Consider the following 21,426-nt stretch of genomic DNA (forward strand, 5'->3'; position numbering starts at 1 on the left):
CATTAGCATTGGAAGAAACTGAATGTACAGTACATGGGATCTCTGTATTATTTGTAACTACATTTTATTACATAATTATATAAAGTAAATAAATAAAATAAAATATACATCACTGATGCTACTGCATGTTCCCTCTAGGAAGGTGAGGTTTTTGTCATCTCATGTGTCTTGTGTTACTATATGATCTATTTGGGAATAAGCTTTTTTAAAAATTCCCTTGGAGAGCTATTATTACTAGGTGTTTAGAGATTACTTAAATTCAAATGTAAAGGATTGAAATTTACCAGTATATTATATTTTGATAGGACAAATAACTATTGAGTAAAATTCAATGTGATTCTATTAACTTAGAAATAATTAAACAATCTGATTATTAACAATAATTTTAGTATTTTCAAAGAAATGTAATTTTACTGTTACTACTGCTTTCAAATAACACAGTAAGAAAATCAATTATTGCAAAAGTAAATATAAATTCATTCTCTCCCTCACCTATCTTTCTAACCCCCTCTTGCTCCAATTTTTATTATTGCAATTAAGCATGTGTATTATATATATGGATATGAGCATCGAAAGAAAAGGCTCAAGAAACACTACAGGAAAAATACAAACACATTACCATACAGGGCTGTTAAGATATTTATTTAGCAAAATATTGTCACAAAAAATACAAAGGCAAAACAGGGCGTGGTGGCGTGCACACCTTTAATCCCAGCACTCGGGAGGCAGAGGTAAGAGGAATGCCGTAAATTCGAGGCCACCCTGGACTACATAGTAAATTCCAGGTCAGCCTGGGCTACAGTGAGACCCTACCTCGGGGGGAAAAAAAAAAAAAAGGCAAATTTCAATCACTATGCCTGGGTTTAGTGAAATTTTGCAACGACTGTTTAATAATATAAGTATACTTCGTATTTTCAAGATTATGACCTGAGGCTAACATAGAAACAAAGACGAACAGAGATGGGTTGACTAAGGCTTACCTCAGAAAACCTTAACGTGCTTAAAACACTTCTAACTTCCTCTTCTAAGCCAGCTCTCAGTCATGGCCCCCGGGGGATCAGCGGTCTAGGTGGAAGCCAGCTCTGCCCTCAGCCCTCAGGCACCTCTACTGGGCGTCTGGCCAGCCAGACTCTGGGACAGGATGAAGGAAAGGCTCGCACATCCCAGAGCTGGGGGCAGCCCACCGCCCATCAAACGTCCCAGCCCCGCAGATGGCGGGTGCCCCAAGCCATCAACGGCACAAGCCGCACGTGTGAGGACCTCATTGAGGTGGAATGCAGGGGGAGAAAATTTCCAATTAAATAAAAGGAAATAGGAGCGGTACATCAGAGAGCGCACGAGAGAAAATGGAGGAAAACCCGACACACTTAAGAGGCAGGGGAAAAGAAAAAAGAACCCTGTGATAATGAGGACCACCACACCCCGTTCACACTTGATACAAAAACTATGGTGCTTACCAGAAAACCTTGTAGGGAAAATCCTGTCCTTTTAGCCCGGGCTGACCTGGAATTTACTATGTAGTCCAGGGTGGCCTCCAATTTATGGCAATCCTCCTACCTCTGCCTCCCGAGTGCTGGATTAAAGGTGTGCGCCACCACGCCCGGCTCAAATCTTGTCCTTTTGATGGTAGTAATTTGGTACCAAACAAAAAGAGAAGGGCAGGATGAACCTTGTATAGACTTGAAGGAAAGAAAACCACGCAAAACTTCTTAAACATTCTTATGGCTCTAGTGGAAGAATAGGAGTTTTACTGGAAGCTTGCCAGTACTTAATTTGCAAGCAGCGTTTGTTCAGTATTGAAATAAACATGGCAATTAAAATGTCCATGTTTCTTTAAACTGGGAATTTGCACACACTCCCTCTGTTTCTCTCTCCTCTCTCTCTCTCTCTCTCTCTCTCTCTCTCTCTCTCTCTCTCCCTCCCTCCCCCCCCTCTCTCCCTCTCTCTCTCTCTCTCTCTCTATCGTTCTTTTTTTCCAGAAAGGCTTCTTATTGAATTTCATTTATGACTTAAACTTAGAACAGTTTCAGGTGTGGAAAAACAAATGTTCAGCCGGGCGTGGTGGAGCACGCCTTTAATCCCAGCACTTGGGAGGCAGAGGTAGGAGGATCACTGTGAGTTCCAGGCCACCCTGAGACTACATAGTGAAATCCAGGTTAGCCTGGGCTACAGCAAGACCCTACTTTGAAAAACCAATAAAAACAAAATGTTCAGATGTGGAACCTTTGTTTAAAAATTGTACAAAATGAAAAAAATTACTGACAAAACCATCTCCTGGATCTTTGTTCATTTTTTAATTTATTTATTTGAGAGCAACAACACAGAGAGAAAGACAGAGGGAGAGAGAGAGAATGGGCACGCCAGGGCTTCCAGCCACTGCAAACGAACTCCAGACGCGTGCGCCCCCTTGTGCATCTGGCTAACGTGGGACCTGGGGAACCGAGCCTCGAACCGGGGTCCATAGGCTTCATAGGCGAGTGCTTAACCGCTAAGCCATTTCTCCAGCCCAATCTCCTGGATCTTTAAAAGAACAAATGTTATAGATTAAATTAAAAAAATTTAAGTTTGATGTTATACAGATAAAAAATAGGGCTATGCAAGCCAGGGGTGGTGGTGCACACCTCTAATCCCAGCACTCCGGAGGCAGAGGTAGGAGGATCACCGTGAGTTTGAGGCCACCCTGACACTACATAGTGAATTCCAGGTCAGCCTGGGCTAGAGTGAGATCTTACTCAAAAAAAAAATAAAATAAAATACACACAAACACACACACACACACACACACACACACACACGTACATATACAGTTTTCGGTTCCACCTTTCTACTGTGTTCAGACCAAAAAATGAAATAAACGAAATGACTGTTTTTCATTTCTGTAAGATTTGTAATATTTTAACAAATTTACTGTAATATTTTAAGGTCGATACCCCGTTTATTTTCTATACTTGTATTTTTTAAGTATTTATTTATGTATTCATTTGCAAGCACAGAGACAGCTACACAGAGAGAGCTATAGAGAGAATGTGTATGCCTGGGCCTCCAACCACCACAAACAAATTTGAGATTTATGTGTCACTTCGTGCATCTGGCTTTACGTGGGCAGTGGAGAATTGAACCAGAGTTGTTAGGCTTTGCAGGCAAGCACTTAACCACTAAGCCATCTCTCCAGCCCTATACTTGTATTTTAGAAATTTCAGCTGTATTATTTGAATTAATCTTCCAGAATCTAAATACATACTTTAATAACCATCCTTATAACAGTTATAAGGTTTTGCATAGTTTGAAATAAATAAATTTTTGAAATATGGGAACTAAATAACATATTTAAAATGAAACACTGTCATAACTTCTAGATTAAGAAAAACCTTCAAGATTAAACTCTCCAAAAACATATAACTGGGCAGGAGAGATGGCTTAGCAGTTAAGGCACTTGCCTGCAAAGCTAAGGACCCAGTTCATTTCCCCAGTACCCACATAAGCCAGATGCACAAGGTGGCTCATGTGTCTGGAGTGTGTCTACAGTGGCTAGAGGCCCTGGATCACCCATTCTCTTTCTCTGTATCTGCCTCTTCCTTCCTCTTTCTCTCCCTTTCCCAAATAAATTTATATATATATAAATATATATATATTATATATTATATATTATATATTATATATTATATATATATATGAGATAAATCAATGGGGCAGGGGGATCAGCATATTCTGTTGTCCTATATTCATAAACTCTATTTTTTAACATTTAAACTTCACTGAGATATGTGCAATATAACAATTTTCCTAGGGATTACTCCTGGCAAGAATTACAGTTTCTCATTGGGACTTTAGAACATGGTTTATCTTATACTTAGCATGAATTACTTTATTGAATAAATACTATACCAAACATCATTTAAATGTTTCTCAAGCAAACAAGTCTTTAAGGTAAATCTATTCATGTTAATGACAAACACAAGCAACATAATAAAGATATGGTAGTTTAACATAATTTACTGGGTTTTATACAGCAGATATATATTTTAACAACTTACAATTAAATTACTTAATGATCAAGAACATCTACTACAACTGTTTATTTCTGAAAAAGAAAGTTTACAGATCCCCATTTGGATACTCACCTCAACCCGTTAATTCTTTTTTTGTTGTTATTTTTATTTACTTATTTGAGAACGACAAACAAAGAAAGAGGCAGATAGAGAGAGGGAGAAAAAATGGGCACTCCAGGGCCTCTAGCGACTGCAAACGAACTCCAGATGCGTGTGCCTCCTTGTGCATCTGGCTAACGTGGGTTCTGGGAAATCAAGCCTCAAACCAGGGTCCTTAGGCTTCACAAGCAAGTGCTTAACCACTAAGCCATCTCTCCAGCCCCATCAACTCACTAATTCTTAAGAATATTGAAAAGCCAGTGACTTTCCTCACAAGAGTTCGTGACTAATGGTTTGCTATCAAAGTGTGCATTTCTGACACGTTATGAGCATTGAGGCAGACTCACAGATCCCAAAGAAGCACAACTAACACTATGAATGATACTCTATTCAGCAACAGTGAGCACTGCACTCAAAACTATCCCATCCCAGGAATTAAGGAAGAGCAGATATATATACTCATGCACATTTCTTCCACCATAGTATACCCATTAAATTGGAAAAGTAGACTCACAGCATGTATACTTGCAAACCATAAAGAAAGGCATTGCAAAAAGAGAAAAGAAAAATGAAACTGATTTCATATGTGAAATGGTTAAGCTTTATCTTATAATTCAACTATAGTCATTTAATTAATACCACTATATTTTTAATACAATACAGAAGTTTTCTAGATTTATTACAGGAATGCAAAATTACTCCAATCTTCTTGTGCTTATATTTAAATGCTCACTGATTCCAGTATGATGCAATCAGAGGTCTTTAGTAATTTTTTAGACTCCTATTTCTATAGTGATGGAGCAAAATCCAGATATATGTGGGTTAAAAACTAAGTGGTAGGGGCTGAATTGATGGGTCAGAGGTTAAGGCACTTGCCTTCAAAGTATAATGACTGGGGTTCAATTCCCTAGTACCTATGTAAAACCAGATGCATAAAATGGCATATGCATAGAGTTCATTTGTAGCAGCAAGAGGCCCTGGTGCACCCATTCTCTCTCTTTCTCTCTCATAAACCAAAAGTTTTAAAACCAAGTAGTAACTACGGAAATGAGTGAGTATAATTACCCTTAGAACAAATTTAAAATAAGAAAACAAAAGGGAAAAACAGCAGTTGGGGAAAACATGTAAAATAAAAAGGGACTGGGGAGTTGGAAGTGTGGCTGAGTAGCAGCAGAGCATGTGAAGGCTCTGGAACCTACAACCAGACAGGCACAAAAACTTTGGAGGGGATAAAAATTGACTTCTTTGAGAAAACACTTAAAAAGTGAGTACAAGGAGCCACTTTTCACTTGGGATTAAATATAAGATTTCTAGGAAAGTAAGAGATGACAGAATTTATTTTTTTTTTTTTTAGTCACAGGAAAACAGTCTTAGAATGAGGAAACTTTATTATTAAAATCTGTGTAGTAAGATGGGTACTAAGGAAAATGTGAGTAGATCTAGATATCTAGTTGCTCCCCTCATAAGGCAGTTGTCATCAAATGCTTCAAATCCTATTTATAAAAGTTTTCATTTATTTGCTTATTTGTGTGCTTACGCACATGCACACATGAACACCAGAATATCTTGCCACTACAAATGAATACCCATGCAGCTTTACATGGCTAGGGAACTGAAACAAGGTAGGTAAGCTTTGTAAGCAAGAGGTTTTAACTGCTGTCCCAGCCCAAATGCTTCAAATCTTTTCTGTGATGTACAAGTCCATCTGCTGACTGTAATAAGGGAACTAAGAGGGTCAGAAATTTGACAATAGTGAAGAATATTTGAAAAGTTATGGCAAAAGGAAGGACAAGTATAAACCAGAGAAATCTCACATTATACATTCCTTGAGAGGTTTTATAAGTCAAAGCAGTTGTGAATATGACAGAAAAAAGTTGGTATATCACAGTTGGGTCTTGAGACACCATGCCAACAACTACAGCTGTACCATTATAACTCAGACTATCAGTAGAAATAACAATGTACTTCATAATGGACAAGAGAATACTATAACAAGTAAAATCAGAAGATCCAAGAAAGATATTTAGGAATCAGAAAGACAAGTAACAGTAAGACTAAAAGTAGTGAAGCCTATCTCAAGTAGATCTTTCTATGTGAAGCAGATCTTTCTATGTGAACTGTCTCTAATTCATATGCTGCCTCCTAATTCAATAGCAGCCAATTTTTAGATAATGCTGCTCCAAAAGAAAAGGGAGTTTTTAATATGGTTTTTTCAGAAAGTAGGTCAAACTGTTAAATCATGTAGACATAGTGATCGTTGCATTATATTTACAAAAACATAAAATTCAGCCAGGTATGGTGGTACACCCCTTTAATCCCAGCACTCAGGAGGCAGAGGTAGGAGGATCGCCGTTAGTTCGAGGCCTCCCTGAGACTACATAGTTAATACCAGGTCAGCCTGGACCAGAGTGAGACCCTATCGAAAAACAAAAACAAAACAAAACAAAACCATAAAATTCCCTTTTGTATAGATATACAGAATCATTTTTCTAGAATCCTATAAAGTAACTCAACTACACAAAATTTCAGACATGAAAACATCTATTTTTGAAAATGTTACATCCATAGTAATATGCAACTTAAATATTCCTGAAAAAATGTATGGATTAGACTCTGTTCTTTCAAATTGCTTTTTCTTTACTCACTCAGACTTCTTTTCACAGGTCTTAGAAGATTCTTCAATTCTCTTCTCTAGCTCCAGAGCAGCTTCTTCCTTGTTTGAAAGCATCTGCTGTGTCTGTATAAGCTCTTCTGCTAAAGATTTCAACCTACAATGAAGAATTTCACCATTACCAGTTAATATGTTAAATATATTGACTTTCCCCATACAAAAATCATAAATGTAAGTACACACACACCCCTAAAGTTGTAATGTCCAATACAATAGCCATATGTAATTTACTTGAAATTAAGGTAAATCTTTAGTTCCTTGGTTACATTATCCTTGTTTCAAGTGTTAGAACAATACAGTTAATACTACAATATTCAAAATATGTGGTGTTGCCAATGATGATACTCAACAGTGGAAACTGCAAGCCTTAAAATTGGCCAGCCAGGCCAAATCAGCCAACGGGTGCAATAGTGGCACGTCTGTCATGGTAGAAACCAACTGCCCTCCAATTGGACTGGAGGCCTGCTCCATGGTGGGGGGAATACATCCCTGACACTGAAAACTTAAAACAGGGGTAGTCATGAGCCCTAGGGGTATAACATCTGCTGATGCCTGGATAAGTGTATATACTATGCTTATCAAACTACCCAGTAAGCACTTCTCTTAATATTTATACCCTTATATTAATGCTACTCTCACTTTGGGTAGAGAACCTTCTCTTTTCAGATGGCAGTAACCTTGGGATGACTCAGAAAGTATCATAGTGCTGGAAAGAAGTGACTGGAGTACTGAGTAACACCTCGATCACACCTTCCAAGGCTCAGGGTCTAATGTGGAAGAGGTGGCAGAAAGAATGAAAGAGCCAAAGGAAGAGTAGGACTCCTTACAATATGCTCCTCCAGACACAAAATGGCCTAGATATCCATGACCTCACCATGCCTGACATGACCTACACAAGACCATCATAAGAGGAGGAAAAGATCATGACATCAAAATAAAAGAGAGACTGATTGAGATGGGGAGGGGATATGATGGAGAATGGAATTTCAAAGGGGAAATTTTTTTATAATCATGGAAAATGTTAATAAAAATTGAGAAAAAAAAATGTGGTTGTGGTCTATAGTCCTTATTTCTTATCAGAAAACCAAATTGAAACAATAGATGGTTGAAAAACAGAGAAAAGGACTAAGCAAATGAATACCTGTCATGTTCCAGGAAGATTATACTATGAAAAGACCATGCTTTCTATTTCTAGAGAAAACTATATTCATATTATGGCTTTGAAAATTTTTATCTGAGTCTAAGAAAATTAAGCTCACAGAATCAATTTTCTCATTTGTAATTTTGGTATAATAACTTCTACCTCATTAGCATTGTTTTAAGGATAAAATAAAATGACGTGCTATATACAAGTTGGCATTTGGTAGACAGTGAATAACTGGTAATTAATATAATTTGCATGTATAACCCTGTTTATAACAGTATTATGAGATAAATACTACTACATTTATTTAAATAAAAGAAAGTGAGACAGTACTATGATGGTTTAAATTGATGGCAAACTATTTCTATGTACATATGTTATAGTAATGGTGTAAAAGTATCTTCTATATTAGATTGAAAAATATTTCATAGTATAAAATTAATATGTACTCAAAGTCCAAACGAATTTATGGTTGTATAAAATAGATTAGGTCCTCAGTGAAAACATTTCTACTATAAACATACATGCATGCATGTACACGTAACTATTTTATCACCTTAAAACTTTTATCTTCAGACTTTCAAGGGAAAGCATTAAATCCAAAAGATAAAATGTAAATATTAACAATCTAACTCTACAAAAAGTTAAACTTATTTGAAATAGAAGCAAAAACAACAATGTAGAGCACAAAACAAAAGCCCTTTTACTGCAGAAAACTTTTTAGCAAAAAGGTAACCTAAGAGGACAATGGACAAAGAACAGAAATAACAGCTCATCAAGAAAAATTCAGAGTTCTGGGATCAAGTAGTTAAACAAAGCAACCTTCAGCTGATTCTTCACATGGGAAAAGTCAGAGCAACAAAAGATAAATACGTCCCACGACAGAGGAGGAGCTCCAGGAATCAAGAAGAAGGTGACAGGTAAATTAACTCAGCAGAAATACAAAGCATTCCACAAAGTACAGATTCCACAAAGACAAGCAGGTTGGGTGAGCAGAGGGAGTTCTGAGAACCCAGTGTTGTAAGAATAGATGAGCAAGAGACTGAAATCCTGGCCAGAGGAGAGATGCTCATTTCTCACAAGGCTTAAATGCAAGAGAGGATTTATGAAGTCTGAAAATGGTTCTTTTTACATAATAAACTAGCTTTAGAGAAAAATATCCATTACATGCCATGTCATTAATCAAACTGCTGTATCTTTTTGTTTTAAATATTTTATTTATCTATTTAACAGAGAGAGAAAGAGGCAGATAGTGAGAAAGAATGGGCATGCCAGGGCTTCCAACTACTGCAAACAAACTCCAGACATATGGGCCACCTTGTGCATCTGTCTTACACAGATACTGGGGAATCAAACCTGGGTCCTTAGGTCTCATAGGCTAGGGATTTAACCACTAAGCCATTTCTCCAACTTGACAAGAAGCTATCTTAAAAATGGTCTTAGCCGGGCATGGTGGTGCATGCCTTTAATCCCAGCACTCAGGAGGCAGAGGTAGGAGGACTGCTATGAGTTCAAGGCCACCCTGAGATGAGAGGGTTAATTCCAGGTCAGCCTGGACCAGAGTGATACCCTACCTCGAAAAACCAAAAAAAAAAAAAAAAAAGTCTTACCCTGACCAAAATAACTTGAGGATAAGAAAACCCAGGGAAAGGTCTGCAGGGCCTCTCTTCCATTGCTGCAGAGACTGGGTGGGAAACGCCATGAATTAACTGAGGTTGTGAAAATGACACAGTGTCTATCACAAACCTTCTAAGGTAAACAGTGGAGAATGCCAGCTACAGAGGGAAAATATATATATTAGCAGCAGCATGGGATTTGGTAGATGACTTTCTGTATTGAGACACAATTTAGTAGCCTTTCTTAAGACTAAACATAAGATGGTTCATAATTAGCCATGAAATTATGAGTTTCTATTAAATATATGCACCTCATAATACCTAATCTAATCTACCTACAATACAACAAATCCAACTGTTTCTTGTATACAGCTTCTTTGTTTCCTTTAAACTGTCCTCCTAGTACAATATCTGCCTTCCAACTCTTTTTCCAAAAACTCACTAATTTTAAAAGTGTTCCTTGGGCTGGCCATGGTTGTACATGCCTTTAATCCCAGTATTTGAGAGGCAAAGGTAGGAGGATTGTTGTGAGTTCAAGAGGCCACTCTGAGACTACATAATGAATTCCAGGTCATCCTAGGCTACAGCAAGATCCTACCTTGAAAAACAAAACAAAACAAAGTGTTTCTTGAATACATTCTGACAAAATTCTAGTTATATTCAACCATACTAAACTCAACACTAAGAAGATAATTCACAGTCTGTGCTGAAAGTCAGCCATTCAAAATCCATTTCCTCTTTTTATTTTGACAGGATAGATTTGAACTGGTAACAAAAAGTAAATAAAATGCTGCAGTACACAGACATATGTGACACTCAAAATGGTATTATCACTGTCACTGTGGTTTGTACTATGCCAAGCAATAGGGAGAAGTGATAATATGGCCACATATGGTCACTGTCACAACACAACTGCTTGACTCTGCTGTTGTGGCAGAAAACAGCCCTAGGCAGCAGGTAAATGAATGAGCATGGCTACATGCAAATAACATTTCATTCACATATTTTATGTAGTTTCTTTTTTTTTGAGACAGGATCTTATGTATCCCAGGCTGTCCCCAAACTCACTACATAACCAAAAATGAACATTTTTAAAAATATTATTTATTTACTTATTTATTTAAGAGAAAGGGAAAAAGGGAGAGGGAGGGAAGGAGGGAAGGAGGGAAGGAGGGAGGGAGGGAGGGAGGGAGGGAGGGAGGGAGGGAGGGAGGGAGGGAGGGAAGGAGGGAAGGAGGGAGGGAAGGAGGGAGGGAAGAGAATGGGTGCAACAAGGCATCCAGCCACTGAAAACAATCTCTTGTGCATCAGGCTTACATGAGTCCTAGGGAATCAAACCTGGGTCCTTTGGCTTTGCAGGCAAGTGCCTCAACTGCTAAGCCATCTCTCCAGCCCCCAAAATGAACTTTTGATCCTCTTGCTTCCACTTCCCTGGTGCTGGGATTATAGGCATGTGGCAGCACATCTGATATTCGCGTTCAAAGTACACAAAACTTTTATGTGCTACAAAATATAATTGATCTTATTTTTCTTTTCAACCATTTAAAAATTTTAACAGCATCCTTAACTCATGACTACTAAAAACAGGCAGCAAAATGATCTTTAAAGGTTTATATAAATACACTGCTAATTCATCCTCTCTAAATGTTAAGAATTATTTTTCTACATAAAGAATTACCATTCCTTCCAGATCAGCCTGAACTAGAGTGAGACCCTAACTCGAAAAAAAAAAAAAAAAGAATTACCTTTCTTCTTTAGTTAAGAGATACTATTTATATTCCATTACAAAGCTAAGCATGCTGTGATTCTATATCCCTAGCCAGTCTTTTGTTTTAATTCAATTTTCAAAACTGATTTCTCAAAAATATCCTTCTTTTGATTATTGGTCATTTGTACTTATTTTGCTAGAAACTTTTAAAAACTTCCTGAACTTTAGAATGGGATATGGCTGAGTGGTAGAGTGCTTGCCTAGCATACACAAGATTCTGTGTTTGATCCCTAGCACTGTTAAATATACATACATGTATATACATATATGCATATATACACACATGTCTATACATAATGAGTATATATCTAAGTTTTAATAGGATAATGTTAGGGTTATTGTCTTAACAGTACCAACGAATATATCGAAAATCTTTCTTAGAATAAAATTTCCCCAATCTTCAACTCATTTCCTAAATACAGATACTGTTCAGTGATATAAAGCTAGTTTTTTCTCAGTAGGATGGAAGCAATTACATTTTCTACCTAGTTATCAAAGATTTATTAGCCTTAATTTACTATATGTTTGGTCACTGTTTTGTCATCATAATGAATGTGATTTATGAGGATAACAAATTCTATTTTCAATATACTCTGAAAAGTGGTAAAACAAGTTCTTAGCTTAGAAGAATCTCTGTTCATAAAAGTGTAACAGGTAGCTATTCTAACTTTATCATATTATATTCCAATATATACATATTCATTCTATTTGATGATCATTAAAATAAATGATAAATTTTGGTACAAACTTTTTGAGGGTATTAATTTATTTGAGCTTAAATATCCTATAAAATTATTTTGATGGACATATAAGTTATTTATGAGCAAGGCATTTGTGGTAGTTTGAATAGATGGCCCCAATATATTCAGTGTTTTATTAGTTTGTAGTTTGGATCTGCAGCCACCTGGCTGAAGGAGGTATCATTGGGCTGTCCAGTCCTAAGGTGTGATGGTGGGTTTGATATTGCCTTCTAAAGATATGCAAAGTGCCTAGCTGGAGTTCCTGAAGTGTGCTGTGTGACTTTTGGCTTGTCTCTGCTATGTCTCGGTGTCTACGGTGTTTGTCCCGTAAAATCAGGTCAGCTTCCCTGGATCTGTAAGCTTCAATAAATCCCTTCCTCCATAACTGTGCCTGGTCTGGAAGTTCATGTCAGCAAACCTGAAGCTGTCAGGTACAGCAGTGATAACAAATATCAGGAGTAACTGATGCCATTTGTCTTCACTATGCAGCACATGCATTGCGAAATAGAAAGTCATCCTGCACTGGAACTGAGAAATTCTAGCAAACATCTTGTACACTAAGTTCAACTCTACTGTCATAGCATGCAAGGTTTCTCAACTTCATGGCAGGATATTCAGCAGTTTCCCTTGCTAATGTTCCCTACATTGTCAATTATCTTCCACAGAACAAAATCATCCCAGGTAAGATCCACTAGTTTAGAGATAACTAACATTATAAATTCCATAGTCAAAATCAATAGATAGACACATGTAGCAGGCACTAAGAATTTGGGGAACAGGTTTAAGAATCCCAACTTGGCTGTTAGGACAATCTCTTTAATGCAAGGTCCTGTGTCTCCACTGCTCCCATCAGTGGTCAGTCCTCCATTATTAGTAAGGCATCCTCTTAAAGAGGTAGTTGGCAGGAACATATTTGTTAGTTGCTTCAGTTCTATCTGGCCAGATTTAAAGATTCAAATACCTTTCCAAGAAACAATCCTACAATCCTGCCTGAGATTATCTGTGCTGTTACATCAGGACAAAATGCAGTTACAGAAGGAGGGGGACAGAGACATAAGGAAGTGGATCATCCACATTCCTCAGGAAACCACACAGCCATTATCCCTTCCTTGCCTAACAATGCCCAGGCCTAGGTTTCCTGTCCCCTTATCACCCACCTGGTCACTTCTGGTCTCATACCCTATGGCTAATGTAAACAGCAAAGGATAGCCAGGTGTGGTGGCGCACACCTTTAATCCCTGCATTCAGGAGTCAGAGGTAGGAGGATCACTGTGAGTTCAAGGCCACCCTAAGACTCCATAGTGAATTCCAGGTCAGCTGGGGCTAGAGTGAGACCCTACCTCGAAAAACCAAAAATAAAATAAAATAAAATAAATAAAATAAAATAAAATAAAGAGCAAAGGAGTTCCTCTATGACCTTGTGACCTTGGTCACTCCTGAACCTTACATCTGGTGCTCATGACTCCATAGGAAGGCTTATGATTGCTCTCTTGGGTGGCCAGACCTCCTGTTCCCCTGATCAGACCACCGAGCAGCCATTTGACCCTCTGAAGTCCTCGGACCATCTATGTCTGATACAGGCACTCATACCCACCATGATTTGGCCTCACTGTCCTTCCTTCTCCTTCCTCCTTCTCAGTAAGTGTCCCTCTCCGGTTGGCTTGTGCTCGGGTTTCATCCCTCCTTGTGGAAGCCAGGCTACACCACTTGGCCTTTAGGCCCCAACCCCAGGTCTCAAGAAAGATGCACTCTCGACACCTCGATTCTATTGCTTTCTGGTCTACAGTGCCCTGAGGGGTGCCTCTTGATTCAGTCGTATCATCTCAGGACACCCCTTCTTCCTCTTTCCTTTCTCTCTCCCTCCTGAGCTCTCATCTTCCACTGCCAGTCACTTTCATCTTCCTCAGCCAGCTGCTTTTGCCATCAGGAGCACAGTCACCCTCCTCACCCACTAACAGGAGAAAAATCTGACAGTTGTGACCTGTACGGCTTCTGCCCATGTGGGAGGTGCAGGCCCATTCACACTAATGGGCCAGGGGTCATATTGGTGTGCCAAGTAAATCCAGCTTAAGCTCTGGTTTATTTTTCTCTCACCCTTGTTTTGCTCTTTCCCTGTCTCCTTCAAAACTTAAAGCCTCTGTGACTCTTGGACGACATCTTATCTTTCTCTGCAACTCTGCTTGGCCACATCCATAAGCTGTACAATGGAATGGGGCCAAATGGCCTGAGAATGATCTTTTGATTTCCAAATTCTCACTGATTTAAAAAATAAAAAAAAAAAACTTCTGCCAATGTACAGGCAAATGGTCCAAAATACCCTATTTTTCACTCTGTGTTCATGGCCTTCTCTCTGTTCTACCTGCTTTTCTCACCAGGTCCTTCTAGCCACCTCACACAAACATCACCTCTGCTCCTCCAACTCCCTCAGCCTCTCCTGACACCCTGCCTGGTGACAAGGTTTGATTTTAGTCTCTGGAGTTGTAAATAAAATAGAAATTTATAATGGTAATGCATAACTTGTGAATGAATGAATAAATGAATATGTGAAGGGAAATGATTGTCTAGAGTCTATAGAAACGTGCACTTGGAATGAATGTGTGTGTGTGTGTATGTACTTGGCTCACAACCCTAAGATTACAGAATGGTTTCTGTTCTCAGCAGTGCCATTTCATTGTGGGGATGTTTTCCACCAAGCCCACTGTCCTACACACCATAGCCAATTTTCACTGTTGAGTGTCCCCCAGAAGGAACACTAAAAGTAATTAAGATCATAGACAAAAAATGCAAGATTTGCCTACTCTTAAAGAGTTGTAAAATTGCAGGATCAAAAAGTAGCCTATAGCCCTGAGGAAAGTCCAAAACTCTCCCTGGAATTTAGAAAATAAAAAAAGAAGGCCCTTTCTTAGCTTCCCTGCCTTGCAGAGCCACGGGGCTGCAAGCACAGGGAATCTCAGGATCCTGGCCCCAGCATGATGATGAATGAATGAATGCCAAGCTGCTATAAACAGATGGGGACTTCTTATAAGAACTTTGCAACTGTTTTATGTTTACTTTATTTTTCTATGCTTCTACGGAATTATAGACAACAGCCTCAAGATATATGTTTATATTCAGAAGTACTCGATACTGAATTTGTAAAATATAAAAATAAAACAGTCCTAACATTTCTAATAATGTTTAAATCTGCTTTTATATTTTTAAAAATGTGTTTCAGGAAAGTTATAAAAAACAAAGTTCCAAAATCCATGTTTATTCTGGGTAGATAGCATAAGTCAAATCGGATCCACTCTTTTAAAAAAGTTATTTCAATAGGCCTTTTGAGGGAAAAAAAAAAATGGTCATATTAAAGTGTTATGGAGCCAGGCATGGTGGTGCATGCCTTTAATCCCAGCACTTGGGAGGATTGTCATGTGTCCAAGGCCACCCTAAGACTACAGAATGAATTCAAGGTCATCTTGGGCCAGAGTGAGACCCTACCTTGAAAACAACAACAACAACAAAAAAAAAAAGTGGGTTGTAGGACTTCAGGTTAAGATGGCGGCTTAGGTTCCATGCCAAAGCAGCCTTGGGGGGGGGGGGACTGAAAAAACTCAGCAAAATACACACTTTTACTAAAAAGTGAGGTGTATAGGAAATCAAAACGGCACTGGAGAAGTAGAAGAGATTCAGAGCCCGCACAGGCCGGCAAAAAAAAAAGTGTTATAGTAAGAACGATAAAAGATTTTGTGAGTAGTCATGAGATGAACTGACTGAAAAAGATAAACTAAAGAGAAAACTTTATATGTTGGATGTTAAATGATGAGAAAGATTGTTACATTCATAGTGGTTACATGGATTGTAAGATAAAAGTATGTAGATGAAGGTATGAGTAAAGTATGTAGATGAAGATATGAGTAAACTTAAACAGGTTAAAGAAAAAGTACTTAATCAGATTACAGACTTTTTGAGATATACAATGACTATTAACCCAGGGCTTACATCAGACTAACAAAGTATGGCCCTGGCTGGTAGCAGGTTGCTATGGTATTCAGGTTGTAAACTTAATTTTAACTCCTTGATGTTAATCTGGTCATAATAATGGTTATAAAAGACTGAATTTAGAGTACCAACCAACTTAACTCAGTTCCTCTATTTCTCAACCTTTTAACTAAGTCTTAAGGTTAAAAATGACTCATTAATATTATCTCCTAAGGTTATTATATCTAAAACCCTGCCTCAAAAAAAAAAAAAAAAACTCACAGAGAAACTATCTACTCTTTTTTCCCCCTATTTTATGAGGTAAATAGACCACATTAAAAACATTAAACAGTATTTATCGGCCACACACTTGAAAACTATTTACTTCATAGTGAACAGGAAAAAGAAATTCTATATAAAGTTATGTTGTGATTTAAGATGTAATCCTCAATTCCTCAAAAAATCAATCTTAATACTTCAATTTTAACTTACATCATTACTAAACAAGTTTACCAAATTATCACAGGCAGAATTATAGAGTTGGTTAAGAGAATTATAGAGTTGGTTAAGAAAAAAAAAATATTTCATTTTAGCTCAGCAGTTAAAGGTGCTTATTTACAAAGCCAGATGCACATAGTAGAGCATGCATTTGGGAACTGTTTGCAGTGGCAAGTGGCCCTGGCATGCCCATGCCCTCTCTTTTCCATGACACTTGTCTCCTTTTTTATTAGATCATTGCAGTTTAATCCAGTTCTTCTATTGGGTATGTTAAATATAACCAAATTAATTTCAAAACTGACTTATAGATTAGATGGACATCTTATATAGTTTCTAAGAATGCTAAATCTTCTCTCTCTCTCTCTCTCTCTCTGTGTGTGTGTGTGTGTGTGTGTAGAGAGACAGAGGTATCTCAATTCTGATAAACTTTTAAAATTACATAATTGTTTATGCCTTCATATTTAAGCCAAAAATGTTACTACATAATATAGATTTCTTGTTTAAGTTCTGTCAGCAGATCTTTTGTTCACAATTTACTCTTTGTAGCCTCATGTGCCTTAAATATATAAACTATACTTTTTTGTTAATATCAGACTTGTCCAGATATCAGAATATTATAATTTCATTTATACAAAGTCCATGATGTTTAGATAGCAATAAGCATGCAATCACCACACCTGGCTAAAACTCTGATGGTTCTTATCTTGTTCATGCTGGTTTTGCTAGATGATTATCACTAAGGTTATAATCTAAGTCTTATAAAAAATGACTTATGATTTTGTTCTTAGAAAAAACTAAAAAAGCTGCCCATGTCTTAGGAAAATCCACTGTATGCAAACATTGTTAATATAGTTTGTCTAAGCTTCATGTAAAAGCCATAAATATTTCCTTAGTTAAGCCTTAAAAGTGTTCAGTGGTAAATGGCACTTACTTAAGAAATTAATTTGTGCCTGTCATATTGTTTCGAATGTAACTCAACAGTGACCAAGTTTTATTTTATTCTTGAGCTATGTATAATCGGTCTCAGTCAAGATTACACTTAAATAATTGTCTCATTTCTTGTATCTTAAGTTCATTGCTAATAGAGATATTGATACTTAAAACATATTTTCTGCTGGTAATTGCATTGATATACAGAGTATCCAAAGTTGTTTTCAAACAGATGCTAAGTTATTATACTGTCTTGCCTTTTTCCTGGCATATAATTTCTAGATTAAATCAATTACCTTAAAGTTATTTATAAAATAATTGATAAAATATTGTTTTCAGTGCTACCAAAATGCTCTGCCTATACTTATAACTAAAAAATACTTGAAAGATAAAATGTATATGCTTTCTATGTCCCAGATCTAGCTTACACTGTCACCTGATATCTAAACTTGAATATTAATATAATGATTTCAAACTATTGTGTCATTCTCTAACCAGATCTGCTTTACTAACCAGATATGTTCTGCATCCTTTTTAACCAATCTGTTTTGCTAATCAAATATATACAGTGTCTCTGAGTGATTAATAACCATATATAGAAGCCAAAATCAATTGAAAACATTGGAGTTAAAAGGATAACCAATATTTTGGTTCCTGATCCTGGGTCAAAAGACAACAGGAGATGATAGGACACTTGAACTTCTAGCCTCTGGTAAGTTACCTGTCTTCTTGATCAGAGAGGATGTGGAGACCCAGAAAAAAGTTCCAAGTCAGTATATCTACAACAGGAGAGTCATATTGGAGGAAAATCAGTCCTCCAGGCTTCCCAAAAGAGGGAGGGCCTCTTGGTCAGCACAGCCTTGACTTATCCTAGCAGATGACAATGCTGAGAGTCATAGGACTTCTCACAGGTCCCTAAAAGTCTCTCCTACATTGCCATTATTGACATCCAAAATATTCAGTTAATTCTGGCAGCCTACATGGTCTTAATTAATCACCCTCACACAGTAAGAAAAATATAACTATAATATAAACTAATAGTTAGGACTAATAAGATCCTCTGTCTGATGCTGAATTACAATGTTAGGCTCTAACATTAATTCAAGTCTTTTGCCTCTGTCTGTCCCTGATTAATTTCACCTACCCAGACCCCAGCTCCTTCCACTGTCTTAGCCAGAATTAGAGCTCTTCCTTGGCCCCCTACTTCTTTAGCCCTTACTATATCTCATCCAGGGATAAGTACACTGCCACCCCAATGAGCACTCTCAAACATAAACTCTATTGTGTTCCCACTCCTCCCCTGATCCCAAAATGCCCCTCTGCCTACTCTTGCCCCAAGCCCTCTATGTTCATCCTCCCTTTATGCCTGGCATTTTGACAAGAGTAACAAGCACCTTTATTCTCCCTTCTGTCTTCTCATGGACTACACAGACAGAGCCCATCTCCCTCTCCTTCTTTTTTTTTTTTTTTTAATTTATTTATTTGAGAGCGACAGACACAGAGAGAAAGACAGACAGAGGGAGTCAGAGAGAATGGGCGCGCCAGGGCTTCCAGCCTCTGCAAACGAACTCCAGCGTGCGCCCCCTTGTGCATCTGGCTAACGTGGGACCTTGGGAACCGAGCCTCAAACCAGGGTCCTTAGGCTTCACAGGCAAGCGCTTAACTGCTAAGCCATCTCTCCAGTCCCCTCTCTTTCTTTAAAACAGGTGTCTGCCAGCAACTGCCCTGAAGCCAGCTCAATGCAGGGATGGTATAAGAGAAGTCTCTGCTTCAGTCAGGACCAAATTGTAACAATGTGTGCTACTGATCTCACCACTCTGCCACCTCTAGCCACCATGAAACTGCCTCCTCATCACTTGCCCTGAAGAGAGAACCATCCACTGCATTATACAGCCTGTCCCATAAGAACTCATCACCCTTATGGTCAATATAAAAAAATTAACCTTCATCTCTTATAATTAACAAAAGGCTGGAATGTTAGGTCAGGACAAAATGGAGTCACAGCAGGATGGTGACAGAGACATGAGGAAGTGGGTCATCCACATTCCTTAAGGAACCACCCAGCCATCACCCCTTCCTTGCCTAACAATGCCCAAGGTCTAGATTTCCTGACCCCTTATCTCCTACCTGCTCATTTCTGGTCTCACACTCTAGGCTAATGTAAAGAACAAAGGACTTCCTTCCCTTCCTCACCTTGCCCCAACTGAAGAGCCCTATATAGCACAGTATTTGTAATCTTAAAGTTGACTGCTCTGCTCTGGACAGTCAGTCCTAGCAGATTTTTTCCTGAATAAAATCTTCCATCTTTGTCTCAGAGTGGTCTCCATGATCTTGGTCACTCCTAAACCTTACATTTACCATAACAGCTTGCTGAATGGCAGGTTAATTACATGAGAACGTTTTTAATTTAATTTTTTAAAAGATTTTTTTTTTCAGGGGCTGGAGAGATGGCTTAGCAGTTAAGGTGTTTGCCTGCAAAACCAAAGGATCCTAGTTCAATTCTCCAGGGCCCACATAAAGCAGATGCACAAGGTAGCACATTCATCTGGAGTTTGTTTGCAGTGGCTTGAGGCCCTGGGGTGCCCATCCTCTCCCTTTCTCTCTCTGCCTCTTTCTCTCTCTCAAATAAATAAATAAAATATTTTAAAAAGAAACTTTTTTCAAATATTCATTTATTTTGAGATAGTGGGAGGCAGATATATAGAGAGAATGGGCACAGCAGGGGCTCCAGCAGCTGCAAACTCTAGATGCATGTGCCACTTTGTTCGTCTGTTCATGTGGGTTCTAGGGAACTGAACCCGGGTCCTTTGGCTTTGTAGGCAAGTGCCCTAACTGCTAAGCCATGTCTCCAGCCCTGATTTTTTTTTATAAGAGAAAGTAAGAGACAGAGAGGGAGGGAGAGAGAAAATTGGTGCACTACGGGCCTCCAGCCACTGCAACTGAACTACAGAAGTATGCACCACCTTGTGCCCACTTGCAACCTTGTATGCCCGCATCACCTTGTGCATCTGGCTTACATGGGATCTGGAGAATTGAATGAGTCCCTAGGCTTCACAGGCAAGCGCCTTAACCACTAAGCCATCTCTCCAGCCCTATGAGAACTTTTGCCTGAGTGATTTGAGGTAAAATTTTTTAAAGTGAAATATATACTATGACCTAGATTAAAAACAAATGAATACATACTTATTTCTACCTTCAGTTCTGACATAAAGATAAGCACATAAAATGTTTGCTAATAGGTGTTTTGGATTTTCCCTGAACAAAATCAGAAAATAGGCTAAATATTTAATATCATAGTGTTTTAATTACGTCTTCAAATTCAAAGGGTGCTAGTAATTGCTTTTAATGTTTGAAAAGTACTAAAAACACAGCAAGGTTTCTCAAAATTCCCTTACAATTGTTTGTGTAAAACAACAAAGTAAAGAAGGAGCGGAAAGACCATGCCCTTGCTTCAAGACAAAACAATCCAATCAAAAGCAAAATTCTGCACTAATGTTCCAACATTGATACCTCTCACTCTCACTTTCAGAGTCCTCATCTCCAAAATGGTTCTCCAATAAGTATTAAAGATGCAATAAGTAAAATATTAAAAGAAAAAGCATTATTCTACTGTTAGCAATAACTACAGAAATTGATGTGACATCATAAAAACTGTGACTTTCAAAATTAGTAAAATTAGTGATGACAAAAATGTTAAATAATAATAAGTATATGTCATTCTTTTAATTACTTGAAAAAACAGGATTTTTAAACCTGATGAAGTAAAAGGCAATAGCATAGTATTCCAACTGTCCAGATTTTCTAAGTACTTACATTACTTGCAAACTTTCTGCTGTTAAATTATTCCACATGATTTCATTTGCCTGAAGGTTTTCATTTTCTTCTAATAAGGAAGCATCAAACTCAATTTCTTGTTCTTTAACAACTGTTGTTCTAGTAAAGTATTCCAAATAA

General features: G+C 37.9%; 1 protein-coding gene across 4 annotated transcripts in view; it reads right to left on the bottom strand.

Annotated features, from left to right (window-relative positions):
* Fer (FER tyrosine kinase) overlaps positions 1-21,426 on the bottom strand; it is a 417,682-nt gene that overhangs the window by 288,848 nt on the left and 107,408 nt on the right. For all 4 annotated transcript variants that reach the window (XM_004652481.3, XM_045132276.1, XM_045132277.1 and 1 more), the window contains exons 7-8: positions 21,286-21,405; positions 6,794-6,916 (exon numbers count right to left, since the gene is read on the bottom strand). In XM_004652481.3, coding sequence (XP_004652538.1) covers positions 6,794-6,916; positions 21,286-21,405 — 243 coding nt within the window. The remainder of the gene's footprint in view (positions 1-6,793; positions 6,917-21,285; positions 21,406-21,426) is intronic.

Source organism: Jaculus jaculus, chromosome 13 (genome assembly GCF_020740685.1).
Source record: "Jaculus jaculus isolate mJacJac1 chromosome 13, mJacJac1.mat.Y.cur, whole genome shotgun sequence".
NCBI classification, from domain to species: domain Eukaryota; kingdom Metazoa; phylum Chordata; class Mammalia; order Rodentia; family Dipodidae; genus Jaculus; species Jaculus jaculus.